Source organism: Orcinus orca, chromosome 11, assembly GCF_937001465.1.
Source record: "Orcinus orca chromosome 11, mOrcOrc1.1, whole genome shotgun sequence".
NCBI lineage: Eukaryota > Metazoa > Chordata > Mammalia > Artiodactyla > Delphinidae > Orcinus > Orcinus orca.
Window position 1 is genome coordinate 92,212,593 of NC_064569.1, and position 20,101 is coordinate 92,232,693.

Here is a 20,101-nt window from a genome sequence, read left to right on the forward strand (position 1 = left end):
ACCCCAGCCCAGTTTGAATGGTCAGTGCAATGGAGGTACATGCCTGGCAAACCACCAGGGGCTGCATTTTTATTTATTTTTATTTTTTTTTTGCAGTACGCGAGCCTCTCACTGTTGTGGCCTCTCCCGTTGCGGAGCACAGGCTCCGGACGCGCAGGCTCAGCGGCCATGGCTCACGGGCCCAGCTGCTCCATGGCACGTGGGATCCTCCCGGACCGCGGCACGAACCCGTGTCCCCTGCATCGGCAGGCGGACTCTCAACCACTGCGCCACCAGGGAAGCCGGGGGGCTGCATTTTTAAAGAAGGCCTTCTTTTGAAAAAATTAAAATTGTAACATTTGCCAATTTCTATGGTGTAGGTACTGCCACCACGGCCGATCTCAAGCTAACGCTGTGATGTGCAGTCGGGCTCCGGCACACCGTTGGCTGTGGGTAGCGAGGTGCAAGGGCACGAGCTCCTCACAGACTCCTGTAAGGGAGTCCTGCCCTGTCATGAGACTGACCAAAGAGCTTGGGGAGGTGTTGCAGCCTCCGAGAAATAATAGCTCAGGATATGGGTTTGAATCCGGCGTCCACCTCTGAACCAATGACCTGAATCTCCTTCAGATGCGGCCCACCGGATAGATCCCAAATCCCAGGTCCTGCACACCTGCTCCTTCCCGCCTCCCGGCCTTTCTTTCAGTTCCTGGGAAGTGCTGAGCAGTTTCCTATCTCCAGGCCTTTGCCCACGTGGGTTCCTCCACCTGCGGTTCTGTCTCACCCTCTGGGGCTCAGCTGAACCACCTCTTCCTCAGAGAGGCCGTCTCTGACCAACCCCCCAACCTTCCAAATTAGCTTCTTCCATTATTACCTTGAGAGCACTTACCCTAATGTGAGGCCCTAGTGTGATGGTCTGTATAACACTCATCTCCCCTACTAGACAGTAAGCCCCACGAGGGCAGGGACCGTGTGGACTTTTGTTCACTGCTTTGCCCCCTCTGCCCAGCACAGAGCAGGGCCCATCATGGGTAGTGAACCCCAAACTGTTGAATGAATGAACATACGACACAGGAAGGAAATTATCCAAATACAGTTTCTTCTTCTGTAAAATGAGTATAATAAAATGTCTACCTTCAGATAATATTTAAACCTATAAAGAGCCTACTCTGCGCCAGGATTTTCATATACTTACCCCTTTAATCCTCACGACAGCTCTCTGGGGTAGATGCTGTTATTATCATCCCCATTTTCTAGGTGAGGAAACTGAGGCACAGAGAGGTCAGGAGGTGACCTGCTCTCCTTTATCCGGTTAGATCTGAGCCCAGGCAGCATCTGTCGCCAGCAGCCTCGGTTAAACTCAGGGAGTTAAAATCAACTCTTTTGGGGGAGGGTTGGGGAGGGCTCGCGGAGGTGATGACATCTGGTGCTGCTATAGCTCCCGTGCCCCAAGACCTCGGAGCCCAGTGGGCAAGGCAAATAACTGATAAGCACTGTGATCAGGGATCGCTCAGGACCAAGGCTGTCCCCCAAGTCTGAGAAGTCTTCCTAGAACCGAGATACCCTGGCTGAGGAAGACAGCCGCACCTGATGACGTGGCCGGAGAGGTTTGAAGAGAAGTGAACCAGCGGTGCTCGTGACCACTTCTCCCCGCGGCCACAACACTTCTGACCTCACTCGGGAGCTCAGCCTAGACCCTTGGGGCTCACAGGCAAACCTTGCTTCCCATCGTCCTGTTCTCCTTCCCAGGGCTTGGGTTAGTTGTGGTCGTATGATCAGTTCTGGCCAATGAAAAGCGAGCAGGGGCTGCTGGGTGAAAGAATCTCTAGCTCTTCTTTCATTCCCCCTCGTGATGCCTGATGTGACACCTGGACAGCCATCTTGTGGCCACCACCTTGTCAAGGCTGCCGTCCTGTGGCCCTGAGGGAAGCTGGCTTGAGAACAGAGTTGTTGCACTAAGTGGGCCGAGTGGAAATGTGGGACAGATCAGGGTCCTCAGTGATTTTGCTGAGCTGCTGAATTAACCAGCCCCAGAGCTGCCCCACCCTGGGATTTAGGGTTCGTTTTCCTTTTTTGAAGCTCTTTGTTCAATATGTGTTCCTTGCACCCAAGATCATCCTCACAAACACAGCAAGGATATGTAACAAACAGCAGAGAGAGGAAAGGAGTCTTGTCCAGGTACTTGCGTTTCAAAATAAGAAGGAAAGAGCTGCATTGCCAGCCAAGAGCTTTGGGAGAGGATGCTCTGAGTAGACACAAGGTCCCCTCTACCCAAACACCCAAGATGCCCCGGGGGGAGGCAGGCAGAGGGGAGGAAAGGAGTGTCAGTGTTGGGGTTCCTGGTGAACATGGATCCGGGCCCCTCCTTCCCAGCTGAGCCTGGCAAGGGCTCCAGGGAAGACCCCCAGCAGGTCTGGGGCATCTGAGACTCAGAGGGGCCGTTCCTCTCTTCCCAGGCAGAACCCCGGGGAGGTGGCTGAGACCCCAGGGAAGAAATGGCCAGATAGTGCATTCCGGCAGATAGGGCTGGGCTCGGACGGCCCTCTGAGGGATACAGAATTTGTGAGATAAGCGTGCGTGCAGAGAGGATCCGGATGTCCCAAGAGGAATGAGGACCCAGGAGGCTCTGCAGGAATGGGCGTAGTTCAGCAGGTATGTAGGCGGAACCGGGAGCCTGGAGCAGAGGGGACATTGACACACTCAGCAGATGTCCTTTGGACATGCACTGCCAGGTGACCCCTCCCGCTGCCGGGATGTGGCGCTCAGATGCAGCCCCCCAGGAAATGTGGTACGAGAAGAAGCCCAGCTGGCCAAAATCGCATTTCTTCAACTTCAGCAGCATGGAAATTAAGCTTAGTCATGGAGAAATAAAGCAAGTTCTATTCTGTGTACATCTGAGTTTGCGGCATCAACTCATTCCCCGCAGTGGTGAAGAGCAGTCAGCAAGATGTAGGTCAGCCACCAGCAACCCCACCACCACCAACACTGCTGCTTCCCTGCAGAGGGTCCCCGGTTTCCTCCATGTGCCTGCACCCCAATTACTACTTCCTCCTGTCCACGCCACCACCTGCAGGAGACCTCACACCTCATCCGGACCCTGAGCTGCAACCCCAAGGCTTGCTACTGGCCACCCAGCCTCCCGTCTTCCTGGGTTTGCAGACCAGCTGCTCCCAGCCACGCTGGCTTAGCTCCGTGTCCTCCTGACTCATGTCGTGGAAATCCCTCCTTCCTTTCTGGTTCCTGCGGCCACCCGCTGGCCCCAGCTCTCCCCAGCTCGGCCCCACCCATGATGTTCTTGACGTCTGTTTCTGATCTCGTTGAGTTTCTGCCCGTGTTTTTCCCTTCCTCCAGATGTACACGTGGCAGCATGTAGCTACTGGGACAGGCCTGCGGAGCTGGCCGGAGGGGAGGGAACAGGAGAGTCGCAGGATTTTATCCCCTGGCCCAGGATTCCTGGTTCTTGCTTCCCGCTGCTTCTCTCTCCCTATGCTCAGTAAAAGTCATTCATCCCACAAACGCTCTCCGCTCTTCAAGGACCCACATGCCAGCTGCTGCTGATGCACAAACACCATTACAGTCGGTCCTCACTCAGGACAAGAAAGGGATGGTCCCCGGGGTGGGCAGGCGGCTGCACGGGCATTTCGCTAGCTCGCTGGGGTCACCAGGACCACACGTTGCAGATCCCCGGGGGATGTTGTCCCCACAGACCTGGCAGCGGGCTGAGGGGGGCCTCCACCAAGAACTTACCTGTTGGGAGAATCTCCATAACAAAGATCTAGTGGCTCTGACCCCCCCACTGACGATACGCCTCCAAGTCAGGAACTGGGATCCCATGGGAACGACTGGCCCAGACAGACCAGGGGCCGCCTCTGAAGCACGGATGGAGAAGTGTTTGTAGCAGGTCCAACTAGACAACGGAGGGCTGCCAGTTTTGCAGACCTGAACTAATGTGGCCCGGAAATATCTGGGGCCTTTGGCCTCAGCTTGCAAAGGGCAAGCTTCAGTCCTCCTGCAAGTGCTTGGCAAGCAGCGTCAAAAGCTCTTCTGCCTCAGTAATCAGCACATCAAGTCCTCATGATGTCCATGACCAAAGGCTCCTGCCTGGCGCTGGAGGTGACCTTTACCACCAGTGTCGGAGCAGGGGTGCTGGGGAGGCCGATGGCACTTCAGCAGATCCTGGGCCCAAAGTGGGTGGTGGGATGGCTCCCCTGAGTAGCCTCTGACCTGTTAGGGCCTCTTGCGTGAGAGCTGCGAGGGCTTCAGGTGTGGTGGGAAACCTCCTTCGGGGGCCAGATGGGCTCCAAGGAAACTAAGACTTACGTCTCCCCCTGCCAGGGTGGCTGCAGGCTCAGGTGGATTCTGGGGCAGTTACGGTGGATTTGTCTTTATAGCATCCTCTTCCACATGGTACCCAGAGAGCCGTCAAACACAGGCACGCAGGCAGGGCTGATGCCCCATCAAGCCAATAAGAGGAGTCGCCACCGATTGCGTTCGATATGTGAGTAGCTACTACGCTAGCTCGGAAGTCAGAACCCGTTGTCAGAACCAAGTCAGAACCAAGACTGCCCGTTGTAGGATGTGGAGCATTTTCCCACCAGAGAATATACAGCTGTTCTCTGGCAAATATTACACACAAAACAGGAGACAGGAGCCCCAGGTAGGATCTGTGATTCGTTCAGCACGTTCAGGTGCCTCACTGGAACATAAACTCCATGGGTGTTCTCCATGGGGAGGTGATGGCTTGTGCCTGCAATTGCAGCCTCCAAGCCTAGCAGCATACCCAGCACACAGTAGGTGCTCGGTAGCTGTGGTTCAAAGGATGAATGCAGGGACTTCCCTGGTGGTGCCATGGTTAAGAACCTGTCTGCCAAGGCAGGGGACATGGGTTCGAGCCCTGGTCCGGGAAGATCCCACATGCCACGGAGCAACTAAGCCCGTGCGCCACAGCTACTAAGCCTGCGCCCTAGAGCCCGCGAGCCACAACTACTGAGCCCGCGTGTCACGTCTACTGAAGCCCACGCGCCTAGACCCCATGCTCCGCAACAAGAGAAGCCCATGCACCGCAACGAAGAGTAGCTCCCGCTCACCGCAACTAGAGAAAGCTGGCACACAGCAACGAAGACCCAACGCAGCTAAAAATTAATTAATTAATTTTTTTTTTTTTTAAAAAGGAGGAATGCAGTGCTCACCGGGCAACCTCTCTTCTAATCCTTATGGCCACACCATGAGATAGGTGATCCCCATTCCCATTTTACAGACAAGGAGACTGAGGCTCCGAGGTGTGAGGACTTTCCCAGGGCCACAGCCAGGGCACCGCACAATAGACCCTGAGCTGGTTCCACTGCCTCCAAGGCACAGCAGCTGAGTGAGTGACCGAGGCGGGCTGGTTCTTTTGTGCGTGGCGAGCACGTGGAATGGAGCCCTGGGCTGCCTTGGTCCCTCTGGGATCCTGAACCTGGGCCCAGCAGAACAGGATGGGCTGCCCTCCCAAGGTGGGCAAAGGAAACCGAGCAGAAAGAGCCAGGCTGGATTGCCAAGAAGACGCACAACTTTTAATCATGCTGGACAAGCAGGGCAGGGGTGAAGTCGGGCTGGGGGTGGTTGTACAGGACCAGCCTTCACGGCACCGGGTCAGGCCCTGCTGCCATCCCCCAGCCATGCAGCCATGGCTCCCCCGGCTATGAGTAAGCACCAGAGACCACCACCGGGGCCACCTCTGCCCCGGAGTCCACATAAGCACCAACGGGCGGAGGCCCTCTCCCTCTGGGGAGAGATTCGGGCCACCTGGGGTTGCGGGAGGGGAAGGCTGGGGGCCACCAGGCTGTCCCACCCTGGGAGAGGGGGAAGGGACAGAAGTCCTGATGTCCCTCACTTGGCCTCAGCCTCGCCCAGCGCCTCCCTTGGCATCATGGCTCAGAGGAGGGTCCCCCCAATTGACCTGGAACGTTGCTCGCTTTGGTTCCCCAGACCTGCTGAGGGGTCCAAAGCCCGGTGCCCTCTGTCCTGGCTCATTGCCCGGCAGCATTTGTAAAGGCAGCAGCGGGCCAGAGGCGGCTCTGCTGGGCAGGAGCTGCCCACCCGGGGCCTCAACACCTGGAGAGCCGGAGGCACTGGGCTGGCGAGAGACACCAAGGAGGTCAGAGCACCTGGGGACAGACGACAGTGTCTGACAGTGGCTGGGAGCCTGGGAGAACTGAGGCCCAGGCACCTTTGGCAAAGTGGGCTGAGCACGGCCCTGACAGCCGCCCAGCAGCGGGGCAGGGAGGGCGTGTGCTGAGGGGGGTAGGAGTCCTCACAGGCTTCCATCCCAGCCGTGTGGGGAGCTATGGGTCTGGGCCCCCTTACCCCAAAATGCCCCCTAACCCCTGGGTCCTCTCCTCACAGCACCTTTCCCCTGACCAAGGCCCCCCTGGGTTTGCTTTAATGATGGGCATTGGGAAAAAAAGAAAGGAACAGGCAGAGGATACCCCCCACCTGGGGTACCCTATCCTGCCAGCCTTGGGGAGTGGTGGGTAATGGGGGGCCACAGTGCCTGAATGCCCAGAACACAGACTTGTGTGATCAGAGACCCATGTGTTTCTCTGGGTCTAGTTTCAGAATCTGTGTCTCCCCACCCTGGCTGGACTGGGTGCTCACCGAGAGCAGGGCCTGTGTCTGGTTCACCTCAGCCTTCCCAGAGCCTGGCACAGAGCAGGCGCTCAGTGAGTGTTTGATGACTGAATAAATGAACTGCGGCTGCACAAGTCGGGGCACAGACAGGAGCTCAGAGAGAAGGAAGAAGGCGCAAGAGACAAGAGGAGGGGGTGTCCTAGAAGGGTGAGAGAATTTAAGGATGTTGGGAAGATTCTAGAATGTTTGGAAGATTCCAGAATGTTGTGAAAATTATAGGACCTGGTTACTCAAGTGGGGTCCATAGACCAGCATCACCCAGGAACGTCCTAGAAATGCAAAATCCTGGGCCCACGCCACACCTGCTGGATCAGAACCAGCATTTTCACACAATCCCTGGGTGATACAGATGCACATTCAAGTTTGAAAAGTGCTGGTCTAAAAGGTTGGGAAAGTTCTAGAAGATTGAGGTTAGGAGGTTTCTGAAAATGTCCAAGAGAGGAGAGAGGCAGGAACAGACTGGGAGGGGTGATGGAGGGAAGGAAAGAGGAGGAAGGCTGCCCAGAATGCCAGGTCCCAGGGCCAACTTTACAGAGAGGCAAACTGAGGCCCCGCAGGGCACAGACCTGCCCGTGGCCACCCCAGGCCAGAGCTGCCCCATGGGAGGCACTAATCGTCCTCAGGCTTGATGAGGTGGCCGCTGAAGGTGATGTAGGTGTCGATGTCGTCGCTGTAGACGGCGTTCTCACGCTCACGCTTGAAGAGCCGCGCCCAAACACGGTCGCCGGGTGCCAGGGCCAGCATCACACTCTGGCTCTGCATGATGCTGCGGTCGCTGGGCTGCGCGTACAGGATGACGGCTGCCTCGTCGTTGTGCACGACGTGCACGTAGGTCTCCTTGAAGTTCCAGCTGTGCACGTTGAGGCTGAAGAAGTAGAGGCCGCGCAGGGGGGCGACGAAGTGGCCGGCAGCCAGGTTGAAGTGCCCGTCCGGGTTCACGAAGACCGTGTCGAAGAGCAGCGGCTGGAAACCCTCGCTGCTGTGCAGGGCCGTCTTGCGGCCCACCGAGAAGGCTGAGAAGCGCATCTGGCATGGGCCGCCAGGGCTGCCTGCTTGCCCCTTGGCGCCCTTGATGCCCTGGGGGCCGCGCTCCCCCCGGGGGCCCTCCCTGCCCAGCTTCCCGGGCGAGCCCAGCAGGCCTCGGTCCCCTTTGTCACCTGAGGAGACAAAGAGGAGAAAAGTCAGGGCAGGCACCCACGCCTGCACCCAGGGGGCTCCTAAGCGTTTGCAGAAGGCTCGCCCCTGCCCAGAGACAGCAGGTCGGAGGAGAGCCAGCACCTACAGAGCACCTACTGCATGCCAGGCATCGCCACCCCGAGGCCCCTCTAAAGGAGACACCACGCCCACCTCCACTCGCAGAGGGGTGACGGGACTCTCCCGGTGGCACAGCTTGGGAGCAGGACCCCAGCTGTGGTCTGTCTCCACACCAGCCTGCTCCCTCCTCAGCAGTGAGGGTCTGACTGTGGTCTCTGCCAGGCCAGGCCTGGACCCCAGGTGTCACTGCACCCAGCGGGGCTTCAGGGGGATGTGGGCGTGGCATTTCTGCCCCAGAGAAGGGATCACCCGGAAGGAAGTGTCCAGAGTCGGATCCAGGGGGCCCTTGGTGGGCGTTACCGCCCCTCTGCACGACCTGGGGCCTTCATGCTGGTGTCTTGGGATTTTTTTGTCTGTATCTTGAAGAGGATCATGCTTGCCTCACGGGGATGTTCCTGAGCCCTCTGGGAAAGCACTGGGTGAACTCTGCAGATACGAGGCAGGACGATGCACCCAGCACTGCCCAGCCCACCTCCCCCTGCCCTGGGCTCCGGCAGCATCTCCCCTGGTTCCCAGGCAGGCACGCCTCTGGCCAGCCCTTGTTCCAGGCTGACTTCGAACGCAAGAAAAGCAGGTGACCACCTACTTTTTATATTTTTACCACCTACTTCTTGAGGGACCAGATTCCAAATATTTCTCTGCTGCTTGTCACAGAGCCTGCAATCACACCCTTAGCCACATCCCTCTGAATGAACTAGACAGCCCTGTGTTGTCCCGGGGTCCCCTATGACCATGGCAATGCTGCTGGGAAGAGGGGAAGAAGGGGCAGAAAAGAGGACACAGGTCCTTGGAGGAGAAGCCTGGAGAGAAGCAGGGAGGAGGGAGTCCATGGCTCTGTGGAGGTCTTCCTCACTGGCCTCGTTGGTGAACTGCCTACCTCATCACGTGCCCTGCACTTTACAGTTTGCAGAGCACTTGCTTCGCCCCAGGCCCAAGGGAGGGTGTGAAGGGTAATTATAAGAGGGGGTTACCCTCTCCTTTTTACAAATGAGGCAGTAAGCCCAGGGAGGGAGAGACAAGCCTGCCCCACACAGCAAGGGAGCTGAAGAGCTGGGGCTGGGACCCAGGACTCCTGACACCAGCCAGACGCCTTCTGCCCAGCAGGCAGCTAGCCTGTCCCAGGAGAGGTGACATGGGGTTTTAAGGAGGATAGTGAGGGGGGAGTTCAGTCAGTATCCAAGCACCTCGTCAACCTCACACAGAGGGCTCTGCTGGCCTTGGGGAAGCGGTGATGTGTGAGTGGTGGGCCAAGTAGGGAGAGGACAAGAGGGGTCCTCAACCACAAAATCTGAAGGCCCGAGGGTCTCAGGTGCCAGCTGACCCTCTGGAGTCCTCAGCGACAAATCTTAGCTCTGCCCCTAACAGCTGTGTGACCCCAGGAAAGCTTCTCCCCTCTCGGAGGCTCTGTTTCCCCATCTGCAAAGTGGGAGGAATGACAACATACCAAACTTGTGGGGTTGTCGTGAGCAAAGACAGGGGTTAAGGATGTCAAGGTCTGGCCCCAGGACCAGCCATTCACAGCCCCCAACAGCAGAAGTAGCTTCCTTGAGATTTGGTTTTAGAGGACGGGCAGCCAGCTCTCACCTGGGCGGCCCTAGTGGCCCCCACGGCTCTCCCTGATTCTACCCTTGTCTATTCTCCACAGAAATTAGACTGGTCCATTTGAAACCTAAGCTGGGCCAGGTCCCTCCTCTGCTCAAACCCTCCCCCACTCCCTATCTCACTCAGAGGAGGAGCCCACGTCTGATCTGTTTTGTCTCCAACCTAGCTCCTCCCCTTGCCCCCTGTTCCTTCAACACATGAGGTCCGCTCTGGCCCCAGGGCCTTTGCACCTGCTGTGCACTCTGCCTGGAATGCTCTTCCCCAGATATCCACGTGGCTTCTCCCCACCTTCTCAGTGAGACCTACACTGACCACCCCCATTTAATATGCACACTGCCCCCCACAGCTGCACTCCAGACACCCCTTACCCTGCTCCACCTCGTCACTTCCATAGCATTTATCACCATCCATTTCATTAACTTGGGTGATATGTTTACTGCTCACTGTCTGCCTCCCCCACTAGAACAGAAGCTCCACAGCGGTGGCATCTCTGTCTGATGTGTACATGCTCCATCCCAGAATTCAGAATGGTCCTGGTATGCAGTAGGTACTTAATAAATGTGTGAATGAAAGAAAAGGTCTGGGACAGTTTTCTGTCCTGGTTTCTTCTGCTCCTTCCACCTCACCTCCCTGAGCCCAGGAAGAGATCCCCATGCCCTCCCTGTCCCCGACCGGGCCAGTCCAGCCAGCCCAAGCCACGTGTGGGTCCTCACCCTTCAGGATGGTGATGTTAATGTAGGGCCTGACCTCAGGCAGCATGTACGGGAGGGCAGACGGAGAGGCCAAGGACGTATGTGCAGCATCAGCAAGGACCAGGGGGTCCTCAGAGTCACAGCACCGTCGACAGAGCCCAGGGGAACTAGAGGCCACGGCTTCCCCAGAGGTGGGCTCCTCGGTGGGGATTCCAAACACAGAGAGAGGGGGCACGAGCACTGCCCAGAGGAGGCCCAGGGCAGCTATCCCCATGGCGACCTGGAGCAGGGAAGGAGGGACAGAAACATATTACCTTGACATCTACACTCTGTTGATGCCCAGCGTGGACGCCACCACCCACAGCACGTGCACTCCTGACATAACTCGGGGAGGGGGCATTAGTGCCCCCATTTAACAGATGAGAAGACAGAGGCCTACACAGGGAAGCAGGTTCTCAAGGTCACAAAGAGGTTCACAAAAGCAGGTTCTCAAGGTCACAAAGACACTTGTGGTAGTGCGGGGCCTGGAGGTTGCGTCTCCTGGCACCCAGTCCCTGGGCATCTCTGGCACACATGGGCCCACGAAGGAGGACCCGCTCTGAAGACGAGGGTCCTGGGAGGCTTTGCTGGGGTGGGTGAGGAAGATGCCCTGCTGCCCATGTGTCATAGCCAATGAGACTATAAAATGCTTTTCCCAACCTCCCTCTGGCTTGTTTTCTTGCCCCAGACTCCACCGTCACTGGAGGGCAAAGGTAGAAGAAGGTGCCCCTCAGGACGGACAAATTAGAAACAAACAAACAAAAGAAGTCCCTGCAGAAATGCACGCGGAGGGTGTGTAGCTGGTCTCAGCCCACCTCCTCTCTCAGCATGTTTGCGCAGTCAACAACCTACCAACTCAACCTCACAGAAGAAGCCCTGCAGGGAAAGGAGAAGGAGAGAGTAAATTCATTGGAAGGTGGTTGTGTCAATCATCGTAGACCTGCCAATCAGCTGCCAAGGTGGTAAATTGGAACTAAGGGGCGGGACCCAGGAGGTCTGGAAAATTCAAAAGGAACAGGGAAGCCCAACGGTTTGTGAGAATCTGTCTTTGGCTTTGGCCAAGAAGGGATCCAGAGTTCACGCAGAGGGGCAGAAAGCAGCCTGGACAGCAGTGACTGGAGACGAGCTGGGGCTGGGTGGGCAGGAAGCCAAGCAAAGAGCCTTTGAGGTGGTGGCAGTCTTTGGGGGCTGGCACTGAGTTATCACAGGATCAGAAACACTTTTGAAACCAGACTGGTTTTTACACTTCTGGTGTTCTTTGTTTATTTCCTTTGTGTTCTCCTTTAACATTTAGTACAATTTAAAAATATTTTTCTGTGGTTAATATGTGTAGAGAAACTAAAATTATTATTTTTTTTAAATGCCATTCTAACCTAACCTGAACACTGAGGTAGGAGTTGGGTTTTAAAGGGGCAGGAGCCCTCCCCCGCAACAACCCCCTCCCCGCTCCCTGGGGGCTGGGTAGCAGCAGGAGAAAAGAGGGGTGGGCAGGCAGTCTCCAGGGCCATCGCCCCTCTCCTGAAGGTGGCCATTCCCAAGCCTCCCCCACCTCCCCGGCCCCCGTTCTGCTTTCCTGGTTCTGCTCAATAAGGCACGTCAAATCTTCAGAGATCAACGTCCCTTCTGTCCGAGATTATGCCCCTTACCTTTTATTTGTAAATTACACAACCCAGTGGTTTTGAGAAGAGCAAAATCCCCTCTTTTTCTTCCCATAGATGTGACGTCATGGGAAAAGATGAGGCTTTGGAGTCAGACTTGAGATCCCAGAATAGTTTACAAGCTGTGTGACCTAGGGCTAGTGGCTTAACGTCTCTGGGCTTCTTGCTCCTTGACATTTACAGGGAGGAGACAACACCACCTTCCTCCCCAGGTTATTTGGGAGGATTTAAATGTAGGGAAATTGCCTGACTTGTAAAAGACTCGTAATCAAATGTTTGTCCCTTTCTCTGCTGCCCAGCACGACCTCTCCCCGGGGCCTGCATGGGATAGCAAGAGCAGGACTGTTCCCAGAGGATTAAAACTGTTTGGGGACATTTCTGTTGGCCTAGCCAGCTGAGAGTCAAAAAATCTGTGACACAGAACTGTGACCTGGTGGGGTTGGGGGGTGGGGAGGGGGGATGCAGGAAGCAGGGAGCAGGAAGCAAAGCAGCCTTTAACAAAAGTAATAATAACCACAGCCATGGTCACTGACTGTCCCTGGAGGAAGGTGTCACACAGGGATCAAATGAGTGAGGGACCACGCCATTGGGGGTGATTTGGGGGTCCCTGCTGCCTCCATGAGGGCGCTGGGGCCTCTTTGGAGTGGGGGAAGGGCCAGGCCCTGCTGAGCTGAGTTGGTGCCTGTCCAGGCAGGGGTGGGCACAAGACAGGAGCATCGGAGGGCAGCCCTTCACCGGGGCTAAAGTCTCAGTCAAAGGAGGGAGTGGGGAAGGGAGACCCTAGAGGGGCTGGCCGGGGTCAGAAGGAGAGAGCAGGGCCCCGAGATGTGAGATGTGTCCGGGAAGAGAGGAGAAAGGAGAGGAATTCCAGGCTCTGACCCCAACCCCCTCTGCCCTGCTGGAGGAAGTTGCAGGACCTCCCATCACTCACCCAGTGTCCTGCAGCCTCAAACAGCAGCTCACAGACCCCGGGCCTCTGGGCCGCCTCTGGTTCCTTGGTCCATGTTTGCAATTATAACTTGTTGCTGGCCCAGAACCCCAGGCCCTGCGGGCTGGCCAAGGAGGGAGGGAGAAAGGGATGGAGGCAGAGCAGAGGGAGGGAGGGAGGGCGGAGGGGGCGGGCTGAGCTGGCTTCCCGCTTCCCCTGCTCCCTGCTCCCTCCCCTCCAGCCTCTGGGTTCTCCGGAGATAAAGGGAGCTGAGGATTTCCTTGTCTTAACTCTCTGGTGGTCCTAGAGGGTCTTGTTTCATTCAGAGACCCCGTAAAGCTCCAGCAGGAAGGGGTCTGAGGCCCCTGATGGGAACTCGAGGCTGAGAAGGGGGAAGGGCAGGGAGCCCCAGAAGTTGCTCAGGAAGGGAAGGCAGTGCTGGAATCGCCATGCCGGGGGCTCCAGCCTAGGCTGAAGAGCTCGTTAGCTCTGAGTCACTGAGGCAGGCCGCACGGAGGGGGCACGGGCACCAGCCCAGTAGCCTCAGGTTCAAATCCTGGCACTGGCACCCACTGGCCAATCCCTTCCCCTCTCAGACCCTAGCTGTCTGTAGAACTCCAGTCCCCAGCCCCATCCGTGCCAGCTCCGAGATCAGGTAAGAGTATCAGGTAAGGGTGGCAGCCGGGTCAACAGCCCCGCCTCCAATGGACACCAAAGTCCTCCTCCTCTGCCTGGAAATGCTGCCATGATTATCCATCTTCCTGGTCTTCTACAGCCAATCCGCCCGTGGAAATGACCCCCAAGAAGGTCACAGGAGGGCAGCCTGTACAGAATGCCCCTGGGCCTCTGCTTCCTTCTGGTTAGGCTGCAGGAGGCTTTGCAAAGGCTGCAGTCCTGGTTCCCTGGGCTCAGAGACCCCTGTGCAAAGATTCTCTCAAACATCCCTCGCCCTCTAGCCCCCTCTCATGCTACATTTGTTGAGTACTTACTGCCTGGGCCAGGCTTCACCTTTGCAGGGGTTTTTGGGAGCCAAGGGTATTTACATCCATTTTCTTACTCTTCTTGGGAAAGGGAGCTAGTGGTGGGAGCTGATGTGACTTTCACAGGGTCACACAGTTAGTGAAGAGGAACCACAACCCTACAGGATGGAAGTGCTCCCCGTCCTACCGGAGCTCCCACGATGGCACAGCTGGGCACGGCTGCGGGCAAAGGTTGCAATTCAGGGCCTGCCCCCTGGGCAGACAGAGGTGGTGACATTGTCGCTCTCAGGAGGCACAGGAACGCAGCGACCTAGGGGGACTTACTGAAGTCTGGGGCTTGGGGCACTAAGCCCCAGGCCCCACTCACAGCTGGGCAAAGTGTGGAGGATAGAACAGCCCTGGCTGTGTGTCCCTGACCATCTCCCATCTCTGAGCTTCTGTTTTTTTATTACTTTGGGGGATAAACACACAGCAGAATATCCAGGCCTAGAAGGACCCTTAGAGATGATCTAATCCAATTCCTGAATCTGTCCAGCAGGGACACTGTGACCAGGGAGGGCAGGGAATCTTTGGCTCAAGGTCGGACAGCAGACTGGAGTCCAAGTTGGGATGAGGGCCAGACTCCCCCAGCTTCTAGTTTTGTGCTGCTTCCCACTCCCAACCCACTTGGAGTACCCCACCCTCACCCCAGGCCTACTTAGGGGTTCAAGGGGCCCCAAAGGAAAGCAGATGGAAGGCCTAAGAACACTGGGAAAACTGTCAGGTCCACACTGGCTGTGCCCGCTACGTGGCCCTGCCCCAGGCAGCATTCCCAGGGCACAGAGCCAGGGCTGCAGAGGGAGGGAGGCGAGGGAGCCCCCTCCCCACCCTCGCCTCACTGCTGCCTCCAGCGGGAAAAGGGCTGACTCAGCAGCACGGGGGCAGGACACAGCTCCTGGCTGCCTCATAGAGATGTGACTTAGGAAGCCTAGCATCGGAGGAAAAAGCGAAGAGAAGGGAAGACGGATGGGGGATGTGGAGAAGCAGGGTGGGGACACAGAAGTTGTTTGGTCCAGGGCCCATTGTGTGCTCCCTGCCACGCTCAACAGCCCCTCTGCAGAGAAGGAGCCTCATCTCACTCGACAGGTGAGGTCTGGAAAAGCACATGATTCTCATCAGGTTCTAGGACCAGCTCCTTTGACTCCCAGCCAATGTCAATGCCCCAGAAAAGGGTCCCTAATTCCCCCTTGGTCCAAGGCAGCTGGCTGGGAGCAGGGCAGACAAGAGAGTAGGACTCAGGAATATTATACACTACTCTAACATTGTTCCTCCCTCTCTCTTTCACCATGTCGCAAATTACCCCATTTGTGCATCAGCCCTTGGTCTCCCAGCCACTCTGAGGATCTCCCCAGCAGGCCAGCCAGGCAGTGTGGAGACAGAGCCCCAGCCCTGGGGCAGACAAAACTGGGTTCCGTCTCAGCTCCACCTCCTTCTAGCTTCGTGTCCTTGGGCATGTCTCCCTACCTCTGAGCCTTGGTGACCCGAGGCCAGAGGAACATGAGGAGGCCAAGACCATCTGAGCAACCTGGTGGGATAACCAGTGGGGTACTCTACACCGGCCACCAGGCACTGCTTCTCCCGGGTTAAACCCTGAACATGGTGAGGGCATGAGCCCATTCTCCTCATGCACACAGATGAGGCACACACTCCCCAACTCTCAGAACCAAGCTCCTAGCCACATCCACCTTCCAGCCCAAGGTTGGGGAGAAGATATAAAAACAGTGACATTTAGTCAGTGCTTACAAAGCACCAAGAACCCTTCACGCATTTTTAAAAAATAAAATGTGTGCCTGTCATAAAGTGAGACAGAACCCAAAACATGATTCCCGGAGTCAGCTGTGCAAGTCGGGTTTGGCTAATGATCTAAATCATTAGCCAAATCTAATGATTAATGATCTAATCTAGGACGGTAATAAAGAAACTAAACAAAGGAAACCGTGAGCGCCACCTAGTGGGGAGAGGCTATGCGCCTGGCACCCACCCCATTCCACCACGGGTTTGCGATGCTCCCCACCCGTCCCCTTCTTAGAGAGCTAAGGAGGGGAGAAGGGGAAAGATGAAGGGCCCACTAAGACGTGCTAGGGGCTGGCTGGGGCGCCCGTTCCCTCACCTCTTCCTCCAAACCCCACTTCCTGCAAAGTGGGCAGAGGGTCCAATGGGACCCTCGCTCTCCAAAGCAGCTCGCTCACTCGGCTTCCTGGCTCTGCATATCCCTCCTTCGACTAGCTGGGTCATCCCGGGTGAACTTCGCTCTCCGGACTCAGTTTCTGCGTCCTGGGCTTTTCAGCAACCCATGTCTGTTCCTACGGGTGTTAATCCGAGATGGGCGAGTTTAATCCCATTTTACAGAAGGGGAAAGAGAATCCCCAAGGGGCCCAGAGAAGGAACGAGCCAGCCCCATCCCAGTCCTCCTGGACCCTGACGAGGACCCTGTTGCTACAGAGTGGGAAACTGAGGCTCAGGGAGACAGGTGAAGCAACTGGCTCCCTCCCCACGGCTGACTAGTGGCAGAGCCGGATGATGGGGTCGCCAAGGCACGCGGGAGGCCAGCGCCATCCTCCCCGCTTCTCTCCGCAGAATTAAGGGGAGTGACTCCCATCCCCAAGCCGGGGAAGCCCCTCCATGCCCACCCGCTTCGGGCTCAAACCCTGGCAAAAGACTGCCGCCAGCTGCAGCCACTCTTGGCACCACCTAGGGCTCAGCCAGACCAGACCCCCGCCACGGAGAAACCCTCCGGCTTGTGGACGGAGGGAGCGGCTCTGCTCCGGCCACCGCGCCTCTATCCGGGAAGCAGACAGCGAGACGAGAGGAAAGAGCCGCTGCGGCGCCGGGGAGGGGCCTTTGCGAGTCCAGCTCCCGGCGGAGTCGAACAGAACCGAGCAAAGCCGAACTTGGCCGAGCAGAGCCGAGTCCGGCCGAGCCCAGCGTGTCCGTCCGATTATCGCCGGGTCTGACCGAGTGGATCCGACTGGTGCCGAATAGAGCCGAGTCCGGCTGACCGGAGCGTCTGAGGGCGCCAAGCGGAGAGGGGAAGGTTACGCGGCGCCCCCTGCCGGACACAGAGCACAGTGCTGGCGTCGGCCGGAGCCAACCGGCCGCCTCCCGGTCCTGCGACAGTCCTGTGAGATGCGGCTACGGAGCCCATTTTACGGATGAGGAAACTGAGGCTCCAAGAGGTTTTGAGGCTGGCCCAAAGGCACGCAGAGCTAAGAAGTGGTGGCTGTGAGGCTCGAAATGGATTGTGTGGCCGTGAGCTCACCTGCCACGCCACCCATGTCGATGGGCGTTGTGTGTTTGCTTTGTTCTCCCCATAATCGCTGCCATTTATCATGGTCAGCAAGGAGGAAGGACCCACCCTGTCTGATGAGCGGGCTGAAGGCCCGCGCCAAGCACAGAGACAACCCCTCCTCTTACAGATGGTGAAACCAAGCAGGCTCCGGGCACACTGACCAAGTGCAGCAAGGCCGGCAGTTCCTGTGTGCAAATATTGCCATATTTCCTGTCATTAACGCAGAGAGCAGGACCGAGAGGCCCCGTACTCCTGCAGGCCTCATTTTCCCCTCCTGTTAACAAGATGGCCAGAGGGCAGGAGATCCTGGCTGTGTACAGGCTGTGTCCCTAGGCTGTGTGAGCCAGGACCTGGGGTGTCTGGGACCCTGGAGGAGGCCAAGTGTGGCCCCGGGCACTTTCTTTGAGCCTGTGGAAAAGTGAAGACTGGCTTTGCTCTCCGTGCACACGTATGTGCATGAGTGTGTCACTGACATTCACTCCTGGGTACACACCACCTTAGCCTGCCAGGCAGGCCTATGCCAAGGCTGCAGGGCTCGCTAGAGGGTGCTCGCAACAAGTGAGTAGTGTCAGGGGAAGCCAGCGGTCAGACTGCACTAGCGGGAGCAGCCGCCCCTGCTGGCCAGGGACTCCTGGGGTTGGTCCAGCTCGGTGTCAATCATCCCTTCTCTGCTTTTCTCCTGGACGTTCTCCATTCCAGGCAGAGCCGAGGCCACACGTCGGAAGAGCTGCTTCACGTTGTAGCCGGTCTTGGCACTGGTCTCGAGGAACGTGGCGCTCAGTTCTTTGGCACGCCGCTCGCCCTCCCAGAGGGTCGCCTGCCTCTTGTCGTCCAGGTCGGTCTTGTTGCCCACCAACAGGATGATGACGTCACTGCCCCCGTGTGTCCTGACATCATCGATCTGCTGGTCTGGGCTGCCCTTCATGCCTGTTGAGTCTTGCCCAAGGACATCATCTGTTACCGCCGGTGGCCGCCAAGGAGCTGGCACCATTGGCCTCAGAGCTCTTTCCACCCCCAGCATCACTCCTGCCACCCTGGCCCTCAATTTCATAGTTTCTAAAAGCTACAGACGCTGGACTGGGGACTAGGAAAACGTGGTTCTCGGTCCTGCCTCTGGTGCTGTGACCCTGGGCAAATCACATGACCATCCCAGGCCTCACTATCTTCAGCTGTAAAATGGGTAGCAGCGCTGTTCTTAGTACCCTGAACATCTCTCATGCCGCCTCCTGGTGCACAAACTCCAGTTCCCTCTCAATGCTTGGCTGGGCTATAACCCTTCCGGGGAGACGTCCTCCCCAACCCATGGCTGGATTCTTGCTTCTGCTAAAGCACTTCTCATGTTTATTTAACACATAGCACCTACGATGCACTGTTCTAAGCTGTTTATAAATCTCTGTTCATTTAATCTTCCTAACAGGAGACATCTACTCTCATCTTCCTCTCAAAGAGGAGGAAACAGAGGCACAGGAAGGTTAATTAACTGGCTCTAGGTCAAACAGCTAGTGAACGGGTGAGCCGGGATTCAAAACCAGACAGTTCCAGGTTCCGGGGGCTTAAGAACCCCCTCTTTATCTCTTATTATGTTCAGTACCACTTCCTTCACCCCTGAAGCCAGGCCTTGTAATTCTCTGCCTTCAGCTTTCTGCGCTGGCGGCTGTTCCGTAAACACTTGTTGAAGGAAAGAATGAATGAATGAGTCCAAGGTCCTCCAGAGACCCAGGAGAGGAGGGACTGTTGGCTCCGTTTTGCGGGTGGGAATTGTATTAGTTTGCTGCCGGAACAACGTACCACAAACTAGGTGGTTTAAACAACAGGAATGTATTTTCTCAGAGTTCTGCAGGCTAGAAGTCCAAGATCAAGGTGTCAGGCAGGGTTGCTTCCTTCTGAGGACTGTGAGGAAGGACCTCTTCCAGGCCTCTCTCCCGGCTTCTGGTGGTTTGCAGGCAACCTTTGGCATTAACTTGTGGAAACATCACTCCAGCATTTTCCCCATGCTCGTGTCTGTGTCCTAATCTTCCCTTTTCTTAAAAACACCAGTCATATTGGAATAGGACCCCACCTGACTCCAGGGTGACATCATCTTAGCTGCTTATAACTGCAAGGACCCTGTTTCCAAATAAGGTCACATCCGGAGGTACTAGAGGTTAGAACTTCATATGAATTTGAGGGAGGAGCGGTACACAATTCAATGCACAACTGGAATTAAACCTCCTAGGAGGTCCTGTCTGACACAGCTTCTGTCCCTGAATTGGGCCTCACCTCTGCTTTTCTTCCTTTCATTCACTGCCTTCCTTCAACCCCAGGGCCTTAGCACATACAGCCTCCCTGCCGGGCACACTCAGGTTCACCCTCTGCTCTCAGTGCCGCCCCCAACACGGACCCCTCCCCCCAGCTGTGATCCCCCAGAGCACAGGGCACTGCCGTCCCTACTGGATGGTGGTCCATTTACTTGTGCAGTTGCTTGTGAGCGCCACAAGGCCCGGGAACCGTGTCTGTTTCCCCAGCCCGGTGTCAGGGCCTTGCACACAGTGAGCGCTCAGAAAAGTCTTTATTAACTTAATGAACTTTGCCCAGAGAGGTCAGTGAAAGGCCAAGGCTGTGTGGTAGGTTCGTGGCAGAGTGGGCCTAGGTCCCAGGCCTCCTGACTTTGGGTCTCATGACATTTGGGGGATGTGTTTGCCCCATGGCCTTCCAGTAGAGTCACCAAGAGTCTCACCAGGGCCTGCCAGTGACAGGGGAGCACCCTGAGGTTTTGGCAGGACCGTGGCCTTGCACAACTGCAGGGAAAGCTCCTCACATTACAGCCTGGGGTTCTTGCTGCCTTTAGAGTGCTTTCTTCTGTGTCTGAAGTCCTGTGGCACCCAGGCTGTCACCTCCCCATGGGACTGTCACCTCTCCATGGGACTGTGGCCTCC

The 20,101-nt window shown here is 56.8% G+C and overlaps 2 protein-coding genes across 2 annotated transcripts; both read right to left on the reverse strand.

Annotated features, from left to right (window-relative positions):
- Window positions 1–4,537: 4,537 nt before the first annotated feature.
- Window positions 4,538–14,472, reverse strand: C1QTNF6 (C1q and TNF related 6). Its single transcript, XM_004279444.3, has 3 exons — window positions 12,882–14,472; window positions 10,275–10,533; window positions 4,538–7,802 (listed from the first exon to the last, which is right to left on the reverse strand). Exons 2-3 carry the CDS (start codon window positions 10,525–10,527, stop codon window positions 7,255–7,257), a joined length of 801 nt encoding a protein of 266 aa, XP_004279492.1. The 5' UTR covers window positions 10,528–10,533; window positions 12,882–14,472; the 3' UTR covers window positions 4,538–7,254.
- Window positions 14,473–17,765: 3,293 nt separating this feature from the next.
- LOC101272208 (ras-related protein Rab-6B-like) lies at window positions 17,766–18,111 on the reverse strand. The gene has a single exon (XM_033404949.2). The coding sequence runs from the start codon at window positions 18,109–18,111 to the stop codon at window positions 17,782–17,784; it is 330 nt and encodes a 109-aa protein (XP_033260840.1). The 3' UTR covers window positions 17,766–17,781.
- Window positions 18,112–20,101: the final 1,990 nt, after the last annotated feature.